Source organism: Hyperolius riggenbachi, chromosome 4 (genome assembly GCF_040937935.1).
Source record: "Hyperolius riggenbachi isolate aHypRig1 chromosome 4, aHypRig1.pri, whole genome shotgun sequence".
Lineage (NCBI taxonomy): Eukaryota > Metazoa > Chordata > Amphibia > Anura > Hyperoliidae > Hyperolius > Hyperolius riggenbachi.
In genome coordinates this window covers 488,158,374-488,179,322 of record NC_090649.1, presented here as the reverse complement: position 1 = coordinate 488,179,322, position 20,949 = coordinate 488,158,374, and the positions used below count along the sequence as shown (strand labels likewise).

At 46.3% G+C, this 20,949-nt stretch overlaps 2 protein-coding genes across 2 annotated transcripts in view; both read left to right on the top strand.

The window, feature by feature from the left end:
* Positions 1-20,949, top strand: part of PREPL (prolyl endopeptidase like) — a 78,267-nt gene that overhangs the window by 21,357 nt on the left and 35,961 nt on the right. The window contains exons 4-7 of the mRNA XM_068233021.1: positions 3,766-3,832; positions 6,182-6,385; positions 16,055-16,178; positions 20,508-20,724. Coding sequence (XP_068089122.1) covers positions 3,766-3,832; positions 6,182-6,385; positions 16,055-16,178; positions 20,508-20,724 — 612 coding nt within the window. The remainder of the gene's footprint in view (positions 1-3,765; positions 3,833-6,181; positions 6,386-16,054; positions 16,179-20,507; positions 20,725-20,949) is intronic.
* Positions 11,295-15,592, top strand: LOC137504511 (lamina-associated polypeptide 2-like). Its single transcript, XM_068233023.1, has 2 exons — positions 11,295-12,806; positions 12,885-15,592. Exon 1 carries the CDS (start codon positions 11,333-11,335, stop codon positions 12,644-12,646), a length of 1,314 nt encoding a protein of 437 aa, XP_068089124.1. The 5' UTR covers positions 11,295-11,332; the 3' UTR covers positions 12,647-12,806; positions 12,885-15,592.

Sequence of the window (20,949 nt, the reverse complement as noted above, 5' to 3'; positions counted from 1 at the left end):
CTGACTTATATACTGTTTCTAATTGTCTGTTGACTAATTAAAATGGAACAACAAATACATATTAAATGCATATATAAAAGCTTACACTTTTTAAAATCACTACCAAAATCACAGGAAAATGCTCATGAAATCGCTTACAAAATGCAAAATAAAACGCTAGCGCTTTTTAATTTGTAGTGGGTTCCAGAGCTCAGGAAGGAAAGCTGGTGAACTAACAGGCACATGGCACTCAAGACTCCTGAGCGGGGGATCCGAAGGTCAATCCATCTGGTCTAATCCAGATACAACAAGCCACACCTGCAGCACACGCACAGCGGCAGTCCATCAGTGATAGCCACACCTGCAGCACATGCACAGCAGCAGTCCATCAGTGATAGCCACAAGCCACAACTGCAGCACATGCACAGCGGCAGTCCATCAGTGATAGCCACAAGCCACAACTGCAGCACACGCACAGCGGCATCCCATCAGTGATAGCCACACCTGCAGCACATGCACAGCGGCAGTCCATCAGTGATAGCCACACCTGCAGCACATGCACAGCGGCAGTCCATCAGTGATAGCCACAAGCCACAACTGCAGCACATGCACAGCGGCAGTCCATCAGTGATAGCCACAAGCCACAACTGCAGCACACGCACAGCGGCAGTCCATCAGTGATAGCCACACCTGCAGCACATGCACAGCAGCAGTCCATCAGTGATAGCCACAAGCCACAACTGCAGCACATGCACAGCGGCAGTCCATCAGTGATTACCACAAACCACACCTGCAGCACATGCACAGCGGCCGCCCATCAGTGATTACCACAAGCCACAGCTGCAGCACATGCACAGCGGCAGCCCATCAGTGATTACCATAAGCCACAACTTCAGCACATGCACAGCGGCAGCCCATCAGTGATTACCACAAGCTACACCTGCAGCACATGCACAGCGGCAGTCCATCAGTGATTACCACAAGCTACACCTGCAGCACATGCACAGCGGCAGTCCATCAGTGATTACCACAAGCCACACCTGCAGCACATGCACAGCGGCAGCCCATCAGTGATTACCACAAGCCACAGCTGCAGCACATGCACAGCAGCAGTCCATCAGTGATAGCCACAAGCCACACCTGCAGCACATGCACAGCGGCAGTCCATCAGTGATTACCACAACTGCAGCACATGCACAGCGGCAGTCCATCAGTGATTACCACAAGCCACAACTGCAGCACATGCACAGCGGCAGTCCATCAGTGATAGCCACACCTGCAGCACATGCACAGCAGCAGTCCATCAGTGATAGCCACAAGCCACAACTGCAGCACATGCACAGTGGCAGTCCATCAGTGATTACCACAAGCCACACCTGCAGCACATGCACAGCAGCAGTCCATCAGTGATTACCACAAGCCACAACTGCAGCACATGCACAGCAGCAGTCCATCAGTGATTACCACAAGCCACACCTGCAGCACATGCACAGCGGCAGTCCATCAGTGATTACCACAAACCACACCTGCAGCACATGCACAGCGGCCGCCCATCAGTGATTACCACAAGCCACAGCTGCAGCACATGCACAGCGGCAGCCCATCAGTGATTACCATAAGCCACAACTTCAGCACATGCACAGCAGCAGCCCATCAGTGATAGCCACAAGCCACACCTGCAGCACATGCACAGCGGCAGTCCATCAGTGATTACCACAAGCTACAACTGCAGCACATGCACAGCAGCAGTCCATCAGTGATAGCCACAAGCCACACCTGCAGCACATGCACAGCGGCAGTCCATCAGTGATTACCACAAGCCACAACTGCAGCACATGCACAGCGGCAGTCCATCAGTGATTACCACAAGCTACAACTGCAGCACATGCACAGCGGCAGTCCATCAGTGATTACCACAAGCTACAACTGCAGCACATGCACAGCAGCAGTCCATCAGTGATAGCCACAAGCCACACCTGCAGCACATGCACAGCGGCAGTCCATCAGTGATTACCACAAGCCACAACTGCAGCACATGCACAGCGGCAGTCAATCAGTGATTACCACAAGCCACACCTGCAGCACATGCACAGCGGCAGCCCATCAGTGATTACCACACACCACAACTGCAGCACATGCACAGCGGCAGTCCATCAGTGATAGCCACACCTGCAGCACATGCACAGCGGCAGCCCATCAGTGATTACCACAAGCCACAACTGCAGCACATGCACAGCGGAAGTCAATCAGTGATTACCACAACCTGCCAGTCAGTTATATGCATATCATTGAGTCCTCCTCAGTAAGCCAAATAGAGCAGTGCTTGACCAAATAGTCACAATGGGCTTGATTCACAAAGCGGTGCTAACCCAGTCAGAGACTTTAGGCTTGATAACCATTGCACCACGCTGGTGAAAAGGCAGTTTAGGCGTGATAAGTTTAGGCGTGATACGTTTAGATCGCGTGCAAAGTCCCGCACGCAAAGCAGCGCCATTAAACTCTATGCGAAGTGCACCAGACTTTGCTAGCGCCAAACTTTTGATCAGCTGTGCACTGCGGTGCTAACCCTGTTGGTGCTATAGTTATCACGCCTAAACTTATCATGCCTAAACAGAGTTTAGGCGTGATAAAGGGCTTTTCACCAGCGTGCTAACTGTTAGCACCGCTTTGTGAATCAAGCCCAATATCATGCTTAGACATGCTCATCCAACTCAAAGCGACAGAGTAGGATACATAAGTCACTAAAGCCCAATCTACACGATACGATTCTTTGTACGATTTGATTACGATTCTATTTACGATTCGATTAAATCTGACTTGTCCGATTGGGATTCGATTCGATGCAATTCGATTATTGTTTTGCAATTGCAAATCGAACTGAATCGAATCGAATCCAGATCGGACATGTCGGATTTAATCGAATCGTAAATAGAATCGTAATCGAATTGTACAAAGAATCGTATCGTGTAGATTGGGCTTAATGGTGTTTTTTCCTCAGAAATCCTTTGTGAGCTACTGGTAGATCTCAATCTACACAATAACCATCCCTGCTTTAGCATAAAATACAGTAAGACTAATACTCCTACTTCTTATTGCCAGTACGGGTATACTGCTTGCTTCTGTCCACAAGTAATGTCATCTGTGTAAAAATGACATCCTCCCCCCCTTGGAGCAGTACTACAAGAATACCCAGATAGCTCATGGTGTCCCAGAACCACTAGCAAAGTATAAAGGGCTAAAAAAGACCGAAAAGTTCTCTTACTAAAAAAGGATCACTGAGTATAACGTTGCCTTCTTAAAACAGAAGGAATTTGCAATAATTCAGTCCTAAGTGAGCAACTGGGGTTTCTTATGATGCATCACTCTTGAATCTGCAAATCATCTCTTTATTCCCTGAAAGCCAGGCGCAAACTGCTGGTGTATAGTGAGCCTGTAGCTTATACATTTTACAGAGCCACATCAACCCAACATACTGTATGTACAGCTGTTACAGACTTTATGGTCCTCATCAGTACATGGCATGGATTGATATGGCTCTATAAGGAGATAAATGTCAGCCTCCATATCCCTCTCAATGTAGGTCCTCTTGAAAGAATCTGCTGCTTTCATCCTGATCCAGATACATGATGTCTTGTCCATTCCATGCCTTGACAGGTCAGAGCTGTTTTGGTGACACAAGGGAGAACCTACACAATGTTGGGCGAGGTTTTTTTTTTTTTAAATGTTTGGACTGGTCAATGTATAGTTTGTGTATGAATACACTTTTTCTAATCTTGTCATTAACAGATTACACAAAGAGACTATGTGTACTTTGAAGAGGACAACTGTATACACCGCTTTCATAAAACTATCGGTAATACTGCTAGATTGTGTGATTAAAGAGACTCCGTAACAAAAATTGCATCCTGTTTTTTATCATCCTACAAGTTCCAAAAGCTATTCTAATGTGTTCTGGCTTACTGCAGCACGTTCTACTATCACCATCTCTGTAATAAATCAACTTATCTCTCTCTTGTCAGACTTGTCAGGCCTGTGTCTGGAAGTCTGCCAAGTTCTTCAGTGTTGTGGTTCTGCTATGAACTCCTCCTTCCAGGCCCCTCTATGCACACTGCCTGTGTATTATTTAGATTAGGGCAGCTTCTCTCTTCTCTTTTACAAGCTGGATAAATCGTCCTCTGAGCTGGCTGGGCTTTCACATACTGAGGAATTACAGACAAGGGCAAAGCTGTTTGCAGGAAGAAAAGAGCAGCCTGAAACTTCAGTGGAAGATAGCTGCAGGGGGAAAGAAACACACAAATGATCTCTTGATATTCAAAAGGAAGGGTGTATACAGCCTGCTTGTGTATGGATGTATTTTCTATGTGTGGACCTACTGTACATCAACCTACTTCCTGTTTTGGTGGCCATTTTGTTTGTTTATAAACAAACTTTTTAAAACTGTTTTTAACCACTTTTAATGCGGCGAGGAGCGGCGAAATTGTGACAGACAGTGGAATGGAGGGATCCGCAACAATGTCTCTTGAAAAAGCTCAAATTCTTTATTTAGGACGTATCCTCATATCAGTGGAAGCACAGAAATTGTGACAGAGGGTAATAGGAGATGTCCCCTAACGCACTGGTATGTTTACTTTTGTGCGATTTTAACAATACAGATTCTCTTTAAGTAATTAAGACCCGCGCATAAGCTGAGGTACCCACTTTTTCCTCAGAAACCAGGAAAAAGTGATTGACTCTCGTATAAGCCCCCTCCACAGTAGCCAGTTGTGCCCCAAGGATGATACAGCTGTGTCTGCAGACGCCACTAGATGGCATCATAGATATGAGACACAGCAATTGCCACACAGGAAGAATCCCCGATCATTGCACCGCTGATGCGTTGCTTGCACGCTCCGCTCCACAAGCCAGGGGACACAGGTAGCCCTGAGTAGTGCACTCTGCACACCATGCTGCAGGGGATGGGGGGTGCAGACACAGCAGGGAGCCAGCTGGCAAGAGCAGGATCACTAGTGCACAATCCTTGCACTCCTCTGCCAGTAACATATCCTGCTCCACCATCCGTTCTTCTGCTCCACTGACTCGCATATAAGCCGAGGGGGTAACTTTCCAGCACATTTTTTGTGCTTAAAAATTAGGCTTATACCTGAGTATATACAGTACTTTTTCTTTTTTATTATAAAGCTGGATTATAAACCTAAACCCAAGCATTAAACCTACCAATATAATTAGCAGGCAGCAGCATTCTGTTGTTCTGGACCGAGTGAAGCCCTCCAGTTCCTAATGCAGTGATTCTAAAGTGCCCTCTTTACCACCCATCACACCTTGTATTACTATACAATAGAAGCTGTGTGTCTACATGTAATTGACAGGAAGTAGATGTTGGTAACAGGAAGCTACTCGGCAGATGTCTGGGTAGGTATAGAGATGTGGGCAAGTACAGCCACACAGTGACAGGAAGTAGATGTTGGTAACAGGAAGCTAATTGGCAGATGTCTGGGTAAGTATAGAGATGCGGGCAAGTACAGCCACACAGTGACAGGAAGTAGATGTTGGTAACAGGAAGCTACTCGGCAGATGTCTGGGTAGGTATAGAGATGCGGGCAAGTACAGCCACACAGTGACAGGAAGTAGATGTTGGTAACAGGAAGCTACTCGGCAGATGTCTGGGTAGGTATAGAGATGCGGGCAAGTACAACCACACAGCGAGGTTTTTCAATCTACAAAATTCTGTTCCAAAGGTAATAAAGGTAATGTTAATAATTTTCACTAATCAGCATCCTTAGTTTGAACATTTGCTAAATTAAGTTTATAATTGAATTCAGGTTTTAAAGAACTGTAGTGAGAGGGATATGGAGGCTGCCATATTTATTTCCTTTTAAACAATACCAGTTGCCTAGCAGCCCTGCTGATCTATTTGGCTGCAGTAGTGTCTGAATCACACACCAGAAACAAGCATGCAGTTTATCCAGTCACACTTCAGTCAGAGCACCTGATCTGCTGCATGCTTGTTCAGGGGCTATAGCTAATAGTATTAGAGGCAGAGGATCAGCAGGACAGCCAGGGAACTGGTATTGCTTAAAAGGATATAAATATGGCAGCCTCCATATCACTCTCAATTCAGTTGTCCTTTAAGTCGTTAAAACAGCACCAGCAATGGCAATTTCCACATTCCAGTAACGAGATCTGCCTTGTCTGCCTCTTCCAGGTGAGGAGAGCCTGGAGATGCTGTTCTCCCCGGGGGATGTGGGGCTGCAGGACAGCCTGATTCAGCGTATTCGGGTTTCCCCCAAGCAAACCTTCATGGCTGTCGCCGTGAAAGGCTTTGACCGCGAAGAATCAGACTGCTTTATTGTGACACTGGAAGGTGCTCCAGAACTGGCTTCCACTATACCCAATGTCTTCAGTTTTGGTAAGTTTGTTTTGCATGCATTATTATTATTATATACATCTAATAAACTTTTAACAGCCAAATAAACTAAAACTTTATTTGGCTGCAGGGCTGATTTTTTTCCTGCAGTCGGGGAAGTGTGCCTCCTCCAGTCTGGCAGGGTATGCAGAGCAGGCGGCAGGGAGCTTTTATAGTTACCTATTCAGATGACTGGATCGGCTTCTTCTTCCTCCACTGCAGTGGAAATGTAACCCCGACATGTCTTCTGGGTTCGAATCACATGATATGACGTGATCGGGATCCAGGAGACCACGACAGCATCTCTTCTCTTCCATCACCCCTCTTCTACCACCAGGTGGCGCTGTAACGCTGACAGTCTCTTAGATCCTGATCACATGTCATACCATGTGATCGGCTGTGATTGCAACCCAGAAGACCTGTCAGAAGTTCAGAGCCGTAGGTGGAGTAAGAGAAGAAGCCATCTAGAACAGGTAACTATAACCGCTCCCTGTCGCCTGCTTGTTTGCTTGCACTAGTCAGCCAAACAATATATGCCAAACAAAGAAGAAGACCGTCGAGAGCCCCAATAGTGTGTTATTGATGAAAATGGAGATGATCAACAATATCAGGTTGATACTCACAAGTCGCTCTCTGTAGAATGGAGATAAGGGTAGTCACACCCATCCACCAGGTGGATATCAAATACTTATAAAGGATACAGAGGCTCCAAATAGGATAAAATACACTAAAAACAGTATAAAATGGGAGGCAAGGGTGGACCTACCTCTCCAGGGAAGCCACAACAATTGTGTGTTACCAAAAATATTTATTCTTACTCCAACAATCTGCAACTCGTTTCACTGGTCTCACGCCCGCCCCTTAGGCAAAAATACAACAGGGAGCAACTAAAAAGTTGTAGAGAGATATTGAAAGGGACACTTACGCCTTGTTTCCATCTGTGCGCTTCTGTCCGCTTTTTATCAGCACATCAATGTTACAGATTGATACATGTTGCTTAAAAGCGGACAGAAGCGGATAGATGGAAACAAGGCCTTTGAGCCTAATATAGTGCAATAAGTACTGGTAAAGGGAATTCTGAGAGTAAGTAGAAATATACTCACAAACCAGGGTTACCGCCAAGGCAACCACTGTAACAGCAGGTGGGGAGATTAGACCTGTCCCCACTCAGGATTAAGAAGTCACTCCCTGTGGATCGGAGAAAGAAGGGGGGTATGTCACCCCTCCACCAGGGGTGGACTCAATTGAGGTACAGAGTAAACCGAGGCACCAAAAGGATAAAAACATGTACTACCGTGTTTCCCCCGAAAATAAGACACTGTCTTTTATATTCATTTTTGCTCCAAAAGATGTGCTAGGGCTTATTTTCAGAGGATGTCTTATTTTTTGGAGAAACACTGGTAGTTTTCCTATATGAAATGTATATACTGCATGCCATGCTGAAACACAAGCAGCATGCACAGAGCTTGTGGTTTGCAGATATCGGCTCTCATTACAAGAAATTGATTCTGATGCTCATATGGGTAAGAGTCTATTTCTTGCAGACAGAGAGCTCTGTCAGGCTCCCTAGAGCTATGATTGGATAAGCTGTGTGTCCTGGGAAGAGGTGAAGTGCTGCTGATGCTTATCACGACCGATCAGGAGGGCTGGCTCCACCAAAAACACAAATTGCCCGACACATATACAGGACTGTAGAACTCACATTATACAGGATCTTCTCAAAAAATTAGCATATTGTGATAAAGTTCATTATTTTCTGTAATGTACTGATAAACATTAGACTTTCATATATTTTAGATTCAAATACACACAACTGAAGTAGTTCAAGCCTTTTATTGTTTTAATATTGATGATTTTGGCATACAGCTCATGAAAACCCAAAATTCCTATCTCAAAAAATTAGCATATTTCATCCGACCAATAAAAGAAAAGTGTTTTTAAAACAAAAAAAGTCAACCTTCAAATAAATATGTTCAGTTATGCACTCAATACTTGGTCGGGAATCCTTTTGCAGAAATGACTGCTTCAATGCGGCGTGGCATGGAGGCAATCAGCCTGTGGCACTGCTCAGGTGTTATGGAGGCCCAGGATGCTTCGATAGCGGCCTTAAGCTGTTTCAGAGTGTTGGGTCTTGCGTCAGCTAACCATTTACCAGTGGTTTTGGCACTGTGAGCAGGTGCCAGGTCATGCTGAAAAATGAAATCTTCATCTCCATAAAGCTTTTCAGCAGATGGAAGCATGAACCCACTTTTGAACCAGAAACAGCGGCAGAAGCTCCTGACCTGGGCTACAGAGAAGTAGCACTGGACTGTTTCTCAGTGGTTCAAAGTACTTTTTTTCAGATGAAAGCAACTTTTGCATGTCATTCAGAAATCAAGGTGCCAGAGTCTGGAGGAAGACTGGGGAGAGGGAAATGCCAAAATGCCTGAAGTCCAGTGTCAAGTACCCACAGTCAGTGATGGTCTGGGGTGCCATGTCAGCTGCTGGTGTTGGTCCACTGTGTTTTATCAAGGGCAGGGTGAATGCAGCTAGCTATCAGGAGATTTTGGAGCACTTCATGCTTCCATCTGCTGAAAAGCTTTATGGAGATGAAGATTTCATTTTTCAACACGACCTGGAACCTGCTCACAGTGCCAAAACCACTGGTAAATGGTTTACTGACCATGGTATTACTGTGCTCAATTGGCCTGCCAACTCTCCTGACCTGAACCCCATAGAGAATCTGTGGGATATTGTGAAGAGAAAGTTGAGAGACGCAAGACCCAACACTCTGGATGAGCTTAACCTGCCTGGCGTTCTATTAAGATCACCAGGGAGGCTGCGGGAGGGTTTTTTTTTTTATAAAAAAAAAACTATTTCATGCAGCCAACTGAAAGTTGGCTGCATGAAAGCCCACTAGAGGGCGCTCCGGAGGCGTTCTTCCGATCGCCTCCGGTGGCCAGAAGTAACACGGAAGGCCGCAATGAGCGGCCTTCCGTGTTTCGCTTACCTCGTCGCCATGGCGACGAGCGGAGTGACGTCATGGACGTCAGCCGACGTCCTGACGTCAGCCGCCTCCGATCCAGCCCTTAGCGCTGGCCGGAACTTTTTGTTCCGGCTACGCTGGGCTCAGGCGGCTGGGGGGACCCTCTTTCGCCCGCTGCATGCGGCGGATCGCCGCACTGCAGCGGCGATCAGGCAGCACACGCGGCTGGCAAAGTGCCGGCTGCGTGTGCTGCTTTTTATTTGAGCCAAATCGGCCCAGCAGGGCCTGAGCGGCAGGCTCCGGCGGTACTGGACGAGCTGAGCTCGTCCAGACCGCCCAGCAGGTTAAGGCCGCTATCCAAGCATCCTGGGCCTCCATAACACCTGAGCAGTGCCACAGGCTGATTGCCTCCATGCCACGCCGCATTGAAGCAGTCATTTCTGCAAAGGGATTCCTAACCAAGTATTGAGTGCATAACTGAACATAATTATTTGAAGGTTGACTTTTTTTGTTTTAAAAACACTTTTTTCTTTTATTGGTCGGATGAAATATGCTAATTTTTTGAGATAGGAATTTTGGGTTTTCATGAGCTGTATGCCAAAATCATCAATATTAAAACAATAAAAGGCTTGAACTACTTCAGATGTGTGTATTTGAATCTAAAATATATGAAAGTCTAATGTTTATCAGTACATTACAGAAAATAATGAACTTTATCACAATATGCTAATTTTTTGAGAAGATCCTGTACAGCTGCTCTCCTGGATCCAGGCTTTGTATTGAGCGTGACTTCCTGGTGTCATGTGGGCTGCTGCTAGGGCTTACATTCGGGGGGATGTCTTATATTCCAAGCATGCTAGGAATTCCTGCTAGTGCTTATTCTCAGGGAATGTCTTACTTTAGGGGAAACACGGTAGAATTCTAACGTATTAAAATTGCTACGGAGGTAGTGGTGGACTTACCTCCCAGAAGCAGACACAAGAACTGTCAATTTTTCCAATAACCCTCCAGGACAGGTGCTACATATGAGATTAGGGCCCGCCCCCAACAGGAAACACAAAGAACTAGCTCTCTATAAGTTCCACCTCTAATCTCTACCTGCCAGTTCTTTGTGTTTCCTGTTCCGGGGAACACCTAGCTCTCTTAGCTAGTTGTGGTCAGCAGCCAGGCAGTGCTGAGGCCATAAGAACTACTATAATGTAGCCCTGTCCTGATGGATATGGTGGCTACCTGGTATCCGGCGTCCGCTTTTGTGGAGGCTGAAGGCGGCTTTGGAGGCAGTCTTGGCGGAGGCTATCCGCGTGTCGGAAGGTGGCTAAACCTGGCGGAGGCGGAAAGGTAGCTGCTAGGTGGGAGTACGCTGAGCAGGGTGTCCGAGCGGAGCATGGGCAAGCCGGCTGTCAGCCATGTACTTCCGCCCTTACGGAAACGTCACGTCCGGTGACGTCATTTCCGCTTCCGGATCACGCGTCTGTCTAGAAGCCGCGGCGTCCATCCTCACACGCGGCTGATGTGTCGGAGGAGATGGACGCTAAACAGAAGACGGCAGATCAGGTAAGAGGCAGTGTCGGAGGACAGGTCGCCCGTCTGGTCTGCGAGGTCTGATGTTGCTATAGGCCGCAGTCTGGTCAATGGAGGTCTGCAGGGGGTACTTGTATTTGCCTATCTCTGTGGATCTTTTTTATAGCTTGAAAAGATATATATTGATCATGTGGGCGGCTGTTAAGGGGATATAAGGATATGGTGAATATTACTATTTGGTCATTGTTACTTATATAGTATATGTGATGATTAATCTCATACTGAGGCAGAGCATGGCTTCATATGATTTGATATTATAGGCTGAACATAGATTGGCCTTCAGGATATATATGGTATTAACATTATATTATGGCATGATGTTAGAATAGCTGGTGATTTTACTGAAAAAAATGGTCTTAGGATAAAACATTGATTATGTTATTTGTATGTTTTCCTAGGATGCTATGGAGTCTGATAACTCTGATAGGCCCAGGAGTTGCATTCTATGTAACAAACCTTTACAACAACACTGGCCAAAAGCATCATGTCAGAAATGTATATCTAGTATCATTAATGAGGATAATACAGCTTCATGTAAAGATTTTATGTTCACCATGCGGCAAGAGATGGTGGAGACCTTTAAGGCATTTAGAGAGAGTCTACCAACTACCTCAGCACAAGATCAACAATCAGTGCGTCCTGTTAAACCCAAGAAGGCTACGAGTAAATCTCCCAGGATAATTTATTCCTCAGAGGAAGAGCAGGATAGTCACCATGACACTGGTGAACCAGAATCTAAATCTTCTGAAGAATTGTCAGATTATGAAGATCCTGAGGATGCATTTAAGTCTTCTAGGTTTAAATTTGCTTCTGAAGAGACGGAGGAATTGTTGAAGGCAATTTACTCAACCCTTGATATACCCCAGAAAAAGATCTCTGAGAAATCTTTACATGATAAGTTGTATATGGGTATGGAGCCCTCTGAGCAACTTTGTTTCCCAGTCCACAATTCAATGAAAAATTTAATCACATTACAGTGGAAAGAACCCGATAAGAAATTGTTTATTTCAAAGGGATTCAAAAGGCGTTTTCCTTTCTCAGAAGAGGATGCTAAGTTATGGGAATCATGTCCCAAGCTGGATGCAGCTTTTAGTCAGGTTGAGAAGGATAATGAGTTAGCCTTTGAGGATTTAGGTCGATTAAAAGACCCAGGAGATAAGAGAATTGAATTCTCTCTAAAAAAGGCATGGTCAGCCTGTGCGACTAACTTTAAACCGGCTGCGGCGACAACTTGTGTGTCTCGCACCATGTCAGTATGGTTAGAGAGAATAAAGAAGTTGGTAGAGCAGGATGCCCCTAAAAAAGATATTTTAGAAGCAATTGAGGTTGTGGAAGGAGGCAATGACTATGTCATAGATGCAGCCTCAGAATCTTTAAGGGTCACAGCTAAATCTACAGCATTAATAAACAATGCACGTCGGAATTTATGGTTAAAAACTTGGGAGGGTAGTCAAGCTTCCAAAGCTAGAGCCTGTAGTCTTCCCTTCCAGGGAAAGTTGTTGTTTGGCCCTCAACTCCAAGAAGTATTGGAGCGGACAGCCAGCAAGAAAACTACATTTCCTAAAAAGAGGAAGTTTGAGCCGAAAAAGAGACCGTTTTTTCGGAGGAATCAGACACAGGGCAGAGATCAACAGAGGCGTAAGCCTTGGATGGGTAATAAGGCGTTTACCAAGAAAAATCCGCTCTTTAGAGCAGCGGAAAATAAAGATAAGCCATGACGCCAACAAGGTGGGAGGAAGGTTAAAAGCATTCCTATTAGGTTGGAAAGAAATAACAAGAAACAAATTTATTCTAGATCTAGTAGAGAATGGATACAAAATTCAGTTTTCCAGTCCTCCTCCCAAACGATTTATTGTTACTCAGGCTCCAAAAATACCAGTGGAAAGGAGGGCCATGCGACAGATTGTGAAAGATATGCTCGCAAGAGATGTAGTTTGCACAGTGCCTTCCGATCAGGAGGGAGAAGGATTTTATTCCAGAGTGTTTCTGGTAAAAAAGCCCACGGGGCAGTATCGATTGATACTAAACCTCAAACCTTTGAATCCTTTCATAAGGTACGAGAGATTCCGAATGGAGACGGTTTTCACAATGCGAAACCTTCTATCCCCAAATTGTTTTATGATCAATATCGATCTAACAGATGCCTATTGGCATATCCCAATAAGAAAAGAGTCTCAAGTTTTCCTTCGGTTCAGGGTAAAGACAAGTGTAGGTCTGGAACATTTTCAATTTTGCTGTCTCCCATTCGGAATCTCGTCGGCACCCAGAATTTTTACAAAAGTCATGGCAGAGATTGTGGGAGCTCTACACCTGAAGGGAATTTTAATAATTCCTTATTTGGACGATTTGTTGGTGGTAGCCGACAGCATACAGAGTCTGGAGAACCACAAGGAGATGGTGATAGGACTATTGGAGCAAACCGGGTGGTTAGTGAATCATCAAAAGTCTTACCTAGTCCCAACACAAGAAATTCAGTTTTTGGGGTTCAGGATAGATTCCATTTCACAAAGATTGTATCTCCCTCAGGACAAGATAGTAAAACTTCAGAAAATGATACAGCAATATCAGGAGGAAGTTATTACAACAGTAAGGCAGGTAATGAGACTGATCGGTTTTTTAACCTCCACAGCACCTTCAGTATATTGGGCACTGAAACATATAAGACCTCTTCAGCAATGGCTTCTACACAACTGGAAGGGAGCTCATACAGCTTTAGACCAAACTCTTTGCATACCAATAGAGGTAAAACAGACATTAGATTGGTGGATTCAGGAAAACAATCTTACACAAGGTCGACTGTGGAGGTGTCCAGTAACAAAGATCCTAACGACAGATGCCAGTCTCACAGGTTGGGGGGCCCACATAGAAGGCATCTGTTTACAGGGTACTTGGTCAAAGGAGGTAATGTCGCAATCATCAAATTTCCGAGAACTACTTGCAGTAAAGGAAGCTTTGATACAAACGACATACAGATTAAACGGCCACCATCTACAAGTCCGTTCGGACAACATTACAGTTGTAATGTACTTGAACAAACAAGGAGGAACGAGATCAGATCAGCTTCTAGGGCTGGTGCTGCAGATATTAGACTGGGCAGAGCAGAATCTTCAGTCAATCTCAGCAGTTCATCTCAAGGGGTCTCTAAATACTATGGCAGATCTATTAAGCAGAAAGAAGATGTCAAATTCAGAGCTAAGTCTAAATCCAAAAATATTCAGAGAATTGACACAGAGATGGGGACATCCCCAGATAGATCTGTTTGCCAACTGGGAAAACACGCACTGCACCCGGTTCTTCTCTCTAGACCCAAGAGGAGCTTTAGGAGTAGATGCATTGGCCCAGACATGGGACTTTCAGATCGCCTATGCATTTCCTCCAATCCCTCTATTGTCAATGGTATTGCAGAAACTAAGAACGACAGCAATGTATCTGATATTGATTGCGCCCAATTGGCCAAAACGACTCTGGTTCCCAATACTAAATTCAATGTTGGTGGACAGACCGATCCATTTGAGAGACAGACACAATGTACTAAGAAAAGAAGGCGAGTTGACTCAGATTCCCAATCTTCAGCTGACAGCGTGGTTTCTGAAGGGCAAATCCTAAGACAAAGAGGTTTATCTGACAGAGTGACAAAGACAATATTAAATAGTAGAAAGAAGGTTACAAGAGCTATTTACTTAAAATATTGGAAAACCTTTTGTAGCTGGAAAAAAGAGGTAGGTCTGAGATCAAATAGACTGGCGACAGTATTAGAATTCTTGCAAGACGGTATTGACAAGAAGCTGGCATTAAGTACATTAAAGGTGCAAGTTGCAGCCCTTTCAGTTTTTCTTAATAGGCGGTTAGCCTTAGAACCATTAGTTATTAGATTTATGAAATCAGTAGAACGATCCAGACCAGTAATAAAACGTTCATATCCTAGATGGGACTTAACCTTAGTGTTAAACACTCTAATGAGTGATGAGTTTGAACCGTTGAGCAGTATTTCATTACGATTGTTGACTATTAAGACAATTTTCCTCGTAGCTATGACCTCAGCAAGGAGGATAAGTGAACTGGAAGCCCTGAGTTCAGTCGAACCTTTTTGTATGGTTTTTCATGATAGAGTAGTCCTGAAGACGACAAGTGAATTCTTGCCAAAGGTAGCTACTATATCCAATAGGATGCAAGAGATTGTATTGCCATCCTTTTGCAAAAACGCCACTGATCCCAGAGAGATGAGATGGCATAACTTAGACGTCAGAAGATGTTTACTATATTACCTTGACAGAACTAAGGAATTCAGGAAATCTACAGCATTATTTATTAACTTTTCTGGAGCAACAAGAGGGAAAAGTATGTCCAAGGCATCGATAGCAAGATGGATCAAGATCTGCATTAATGAAGCATATAGACTTAAAGGTATACCATGTCCAAAGGATATAACAGCACATTCAGCTAGGTCAGTTGCAACTTCCTGGGCTTACAGAGCTGGAGCTACGGCAACCGACATCTGCAAGGCGGCAACCTGGAAGACGGTGAACACCTTCATCAGACACTACAGGTTGGATCTACTATCGGCGGAAGAACAGGCTTTTGGAAGGAAAGTTCTTCAAGCTGTGATCCCTCCCTAAGGTTAGTGTTGTTCATTGCATATCATCTCATATGTAGCACCTGTCCTGGAGGGTTATTGGGAAAAACCAAAATTAGCTTACCTGGTAATGCTGTTTTTAATAACCCTCCAGGACAGGTGACCCACCCTAAGACTTATACGTGCACGTAAATAACGGTATGTTGTAAACATGTGTTTATGTAAGTTGTAAGTATATATTTATGTAATATGTAAGGTATTCTATCGGAACAGTTAATTGAGACGTACTGGCAGGTAGAGATTAGAGGTGGAACTTATAGAGAGCTAGTTCTTTGTGTTTCCTGTTGGGGGCGGGCCCTAATCTCATATGTAGCACCTGTCCTGGAGGGTTATTAAAAACAGCATTACCAGGTAAGCTAATTTTGGTTTTCAAAACAGTCGTAGATGTATTGACATACTCCAAAACTATGTAGGTTTTGGTACTGAATGGTTAATCTCATCATGCCACACTTGCAATACTTGACATATTATTATTCTTTTTCTTTCTCCTCAGAGTGGGCTACTGACAACGTTCTGTTTCACACAAGACTTGAAAACCTTCAGAGCCGTTCTGTGCATCTGACTGATTTTACTAATGGAAGCACAACCAAGCTTGTTTACACAGAGCAGCATCCCAGGTAACTACAGAATGCTAGATGCCCGTGGCGGCTAGGGGCCTTTTTTGTTTGTTTGTTTGTTTTTTTAAATTGCCTAAACCTAGAGATGGGATGAATCTAATGAATCCTGCACAGAAGAATTGTGTGAAGTGTGGAAGAATAGTAATTAGAGCAGTGGTCCTCAAACTAAGGCCGTGGGCCGAATGTGGCCCCCTGAGGCTTTTTATACCGGCCCCACACACAAATAATGTATAACTTATAGATGCGGTCAACTACATCTTAAAATGTTGGTGGTCTGCATATAGAATAGCAATGTTGGCATGACCCATCCACATGGAAGCCAAAAAGTATGAATTTGCTGGTTTCCAATCAAATTCCACAACAGGCGACACTGCTGTCCAATTGGCCTGCAGGTTGTCACCTGGGTATGCTTCACTGTCTGGCCCGCAAAGACTTCTACATCATTTTATGTATACTCCGGCCCCCCAAGCATTCTGAAGTATGTTGACCCGGCCCTCAACCCAAAACGTTTGGGGACCCCTGAATTAGAGTATACTATTCTAAGTCTACCAACCCCCGCCCAAAGCATTGCACTGTTCGATGTAATTAGATCATACATGTCAAACTCCGGCCCGCGGGCCAAATCTGGCCCTCAAGTGGTTTCCCCACTTTGCATTGTGTTTGGCCTTCTCTAGACCACCAGAGAAGCTATATTGTAGGTGAAGCCCTAAATCACCGGGGAAGCCATATGGGGAGGGAGGAGGAAAGCACTAAATACTAGGCAACTGTATAGGGGTGGAGGAGGACCACTAGACACCGGGGAACTGTATAGGGGTTGGAGGGTGGCCATTACACGCCACGGAATGTCCTTTAAGTACCAGCGGTCTCTGCCCCCTTAAGGACCAGAGACTGCTGGTACAGAAATGGCGGAATCCCGACTAATCGCCGCACGTCTGGATCCTGGGCCACCCACTCTGCCGTCTCTATGACAGCAGAGTTCCTGTGAGCCGGTCAGGAGCCGCTTTCATTGTCTCCTGGCCCTGTCTTTCAATGTAGCCCAATGGGAGCGGCTTACATTGATAGACACGTCCAGGAGCCAATGAGATCGGCTCCTGACCCGCTCACAGGGCTCTGCCGTCATAGAGACAGGCAGAGCCAGTGAGCTGTAGCGGGACACGGCGGGGATGAAGATGTGAGATCGGCGGGAGCGACGGAAACCGCGCAGCGGCGGCAAATTGAAATTACGCACTGCCAGCCAGGTGACCACCAAAACAGGGCGTAGATTTCAATTAGCTCGGTCCGTAGCCACCCTGGCGTTCTATTTCCCCAGGATTTCTGTGCAAAAAGTGGTTCAATTAATTTCCCATAATTTTCAACCAATTTTTTTTTTTTTTTTGCAATTTTTTTTATATTGAATTCAATACAGGTTATTGTATTGAATTACATTTAAAAAAAAAAAAAAGTGTTTGCTGCGAGATTTTGATGATGCTGTGTGACACTGGTTCCATCAACACCGATCGACGGGGGACATGTGATCTCCAAGGGAGAAGCAAAATCCGCCAAGGGACATGAAAGAAGGCACTGGGGAAGCTATCAGAGGTACGCGACGAGGGATCAGCATGCCAATGGTGAGTATAAGACCCAGATGTATAGCCAGATGTATAGCCAGGTATAGTTAGCCAGATGTGCAGCCAGGTGTAGTTAGCCAGATTTATTAGCCAGGAATAGTTTAGCCAGATGTTTTGCCAGGTATATGGGGAGCAAGATGTTTGCCAGGTGTATAGGAGACAGATGTGCAGCCAGGTGTATAGGAGACAGATGTGCAGCCAGGTGTATAGGAGACAGATGTGCAGCCAGGTGTATAGGAGACAGATGTGCAGCCAGGTGTAGGGAGTCATATGTATAGGGAGCCAGGTTTGCGAGTGCCTCTGCCCCCCCCCCCCCCCATTGCCCCCGATGCCCCCTGACTCTGGACGGGTGTCCCTTCTGTGGGGGGGCTCCCCTTCTGTGCTGGCTGGTAGTGGCCGGTGGGGATCCCCTCTGTGGGGGGGGAATCCCCATACTGTGCGTGCAGGTGGCTGGGTGGCCCTTCTGTGTGTGTGGGGGGGGTATCACCTTCTATGGGGGCTAGTCATGGTCGGTCGGGGACACCCCCTTCTGTGGTGGGGGGAGGTGGGTGTCCCCATCTATGAGGGCTGTGGGTGGCCTCTCCCTCCTCTTCCCCCCATCCCTTCCGATCCCCCGTGCCCCCCCCCCCCCTAATCCAGTGTCTCCCCCCTGTCAGAAGCCCTGATCTACTCACCTGAGGGCTTGCTCCTGCGGCGGAAGCGGCGCACTTCCTCCTCCATCGCGAAGTCTCGTGTTCTCTGTAATTACTGTACGTGGCTTGGTGACGTCACCAAGCCGCGTACTGTAATTACAGAGACCGGGACTTCGGCGATGGAGGAGGAGGGTGTCCATCTCGGCCAGCGCAGGAGAAAGCCCTCAGGTGAGTAAAGCAGGGCTTCTGACTGACAGGGGGGAGACACGGGATCGGGGGGGGGGGGGGAAGACACAGGATCGGGGGTGAGGGGGGGGCACAGGGTACAGAGAGGGAGGAGGGAGAGGCCACCCACAGCTCTCATAGAAGTGGACACCCACCTCCCCCCCCCCCCCCCCCCCCCGCACGGAAGGGGGTGTCCCCGACCGGCCAAGACCAGCCCCACAGGGGGGGATACCCCCCCCCACACACACACACACACTACAGGGTCACCCGCACGCACAGTATGGGGATCCCCCCCCCCCCCCCCCACAGAGAGGATCCCCGCCGGCCACTACCAGCCAGCACAGCAGGGGACATCCCTCACAGAGGGGATCCCCGCACCAGCCACCCGCAGCACAGAAGGGGAATCCCGCACGCTGCTGAGCACATTCTCTGCCCCGTTGGCTGCACAAGGATTCCCCAGGGTGGCTGGATGCTAGTTCTGTATGCTGTGGGTAGCACAGATCGCTACCCACAGCGTGCTGACAGGCATCCAGCCATCCTGGGGAATCCCTCTGATGAGGGAAAAGTGCAGCCGGCGGGGCAGAGAAACAAGAAATCTCCCTGGCGGTATTGACGAGCTCAGCTCGTCAATACCGCTTTCAGCAAGTTTTTCCTGGACGAGCTGAGCTCGTCAATACCACCAGGGTGGTTAAGTACGAACTAATTTTTCCCATTTTACCTTATAATTCGCTTCAGTGCTCTCATGCCAAGTAATCTGCCGTGTCCCCGCCGCAAAACGAGGGCTGCAGAGCCCCCAAATCACCCGGGGGGCAATCCGCCGGCATTTCATGGAAGAGGCAGAGCTTTCAGCTTTAGCTCTGCCCCTCCTGATGTCAATCGCGGCGGATCGCCGCCTCTCCCCGCCCCTCTCACTCTTCCTTCACAGAGAGGGGCGGGGAGAGGCAGAGATCTACGCGGCGATTGACGTCAGGAGGGGCAGAGGTACAGCTGGAAGCTCTGCCCCTCAGCGCAGCAAAATCCACCACTAAGCTTGGTGGTGGATATTTGCGAATGGATTTGGGGGCTCTGCAGCGCTCGTCTAGCGGCGGGGACACGGCGGATTACTTAGCTTGAGAGCACTGAAGCGACTTATAAGGTAAAATGGGGGAAATAAGTTTTCTTCAGTGTCTCTTTAAAGTGTAGAAATTGAGATATTCACCTGAGAGATAGAAGCCTCAGGATCCTATTGAGGCTTCCCTCCCTGCTGTGTTGTCCCCTGTGGCTGAGTGCGCCCCCCAGAAGATTAGCAACAAGGCAATGTAGTATCCTGACACTTCCCTCTATTCAGGTGAGTAGCTTATTTTGATCCCGAGCTTCGGCTTGGGATCGCTATAAAGTTAATCTGAAGCAAAAATAAACTTAGGAGATAATGAATTGTATGTGTAGTACAGCTAAGAAATAGAACATTAGTATCAAAGAAAAAAGTCTCATATTGTTTTCCAGTACAGGAAGAGTTAAGAACATTCAGTTGTTATCTATGCAAAAGAGCTTATCTGAGCTGTTTGACCGACTGGGTGGAATACAGTCCTGTTTTCTGAAGCACTTAACCACTTATAGCGTAAACTACAGAGTGTGGTTTGTAAACTGTAAATATCACAGAATGCTGCAATGTTATTAAAACAAAAAAAACTATATAACTGAAAATGAAACCTTTTTTCTTTAGTACAGATCAGGAATAGAACATTAGTAGTAAACACACGTTTGTTTGTTTTTTTTACGCTTCAGGATTGATTTAATATGTTGCTATCTGAAGTTTATACGCTTGAGTTATTTAACCATTTGCTGTATATATGTCGCTGTTTTACAGCTCAATCTATTTTGTGCAGGTTTTTTGTTGATCTTTACATGACCAGAGACCGCCGCTTCCTCACCATCAACAGTAACAGTAAAAGCAGTTCTGAGGTCTGGCTTAGCGATTGCGATCGTCCCTTTCAGCCCCCCGTGCTGGTCCAGCAGAGAGAGCCGGGCGTAACTTACCTGGTAGAGCACAGCCATGGCTATCTGTATGTCCTGACAACACACGGAGAGCCAGCAGAGTACAAGGTGACCAGTCTTCACAAGGCTTCCAGACACATAACAGGGAGGGAGGAGGTTTGGGGTGACAACCCTTTTCCAGGGAGTGAGTGCATCACCTGGGTGCTAAGCAACGTCACCCGTCGTAATCAGGAAGAGTCCAAAGTAGGTTAGCAAACCTTGTCAAGTGCAATATGTATATGTGTATATATATATATATATATATATATATATATATATATATATATATGTGTG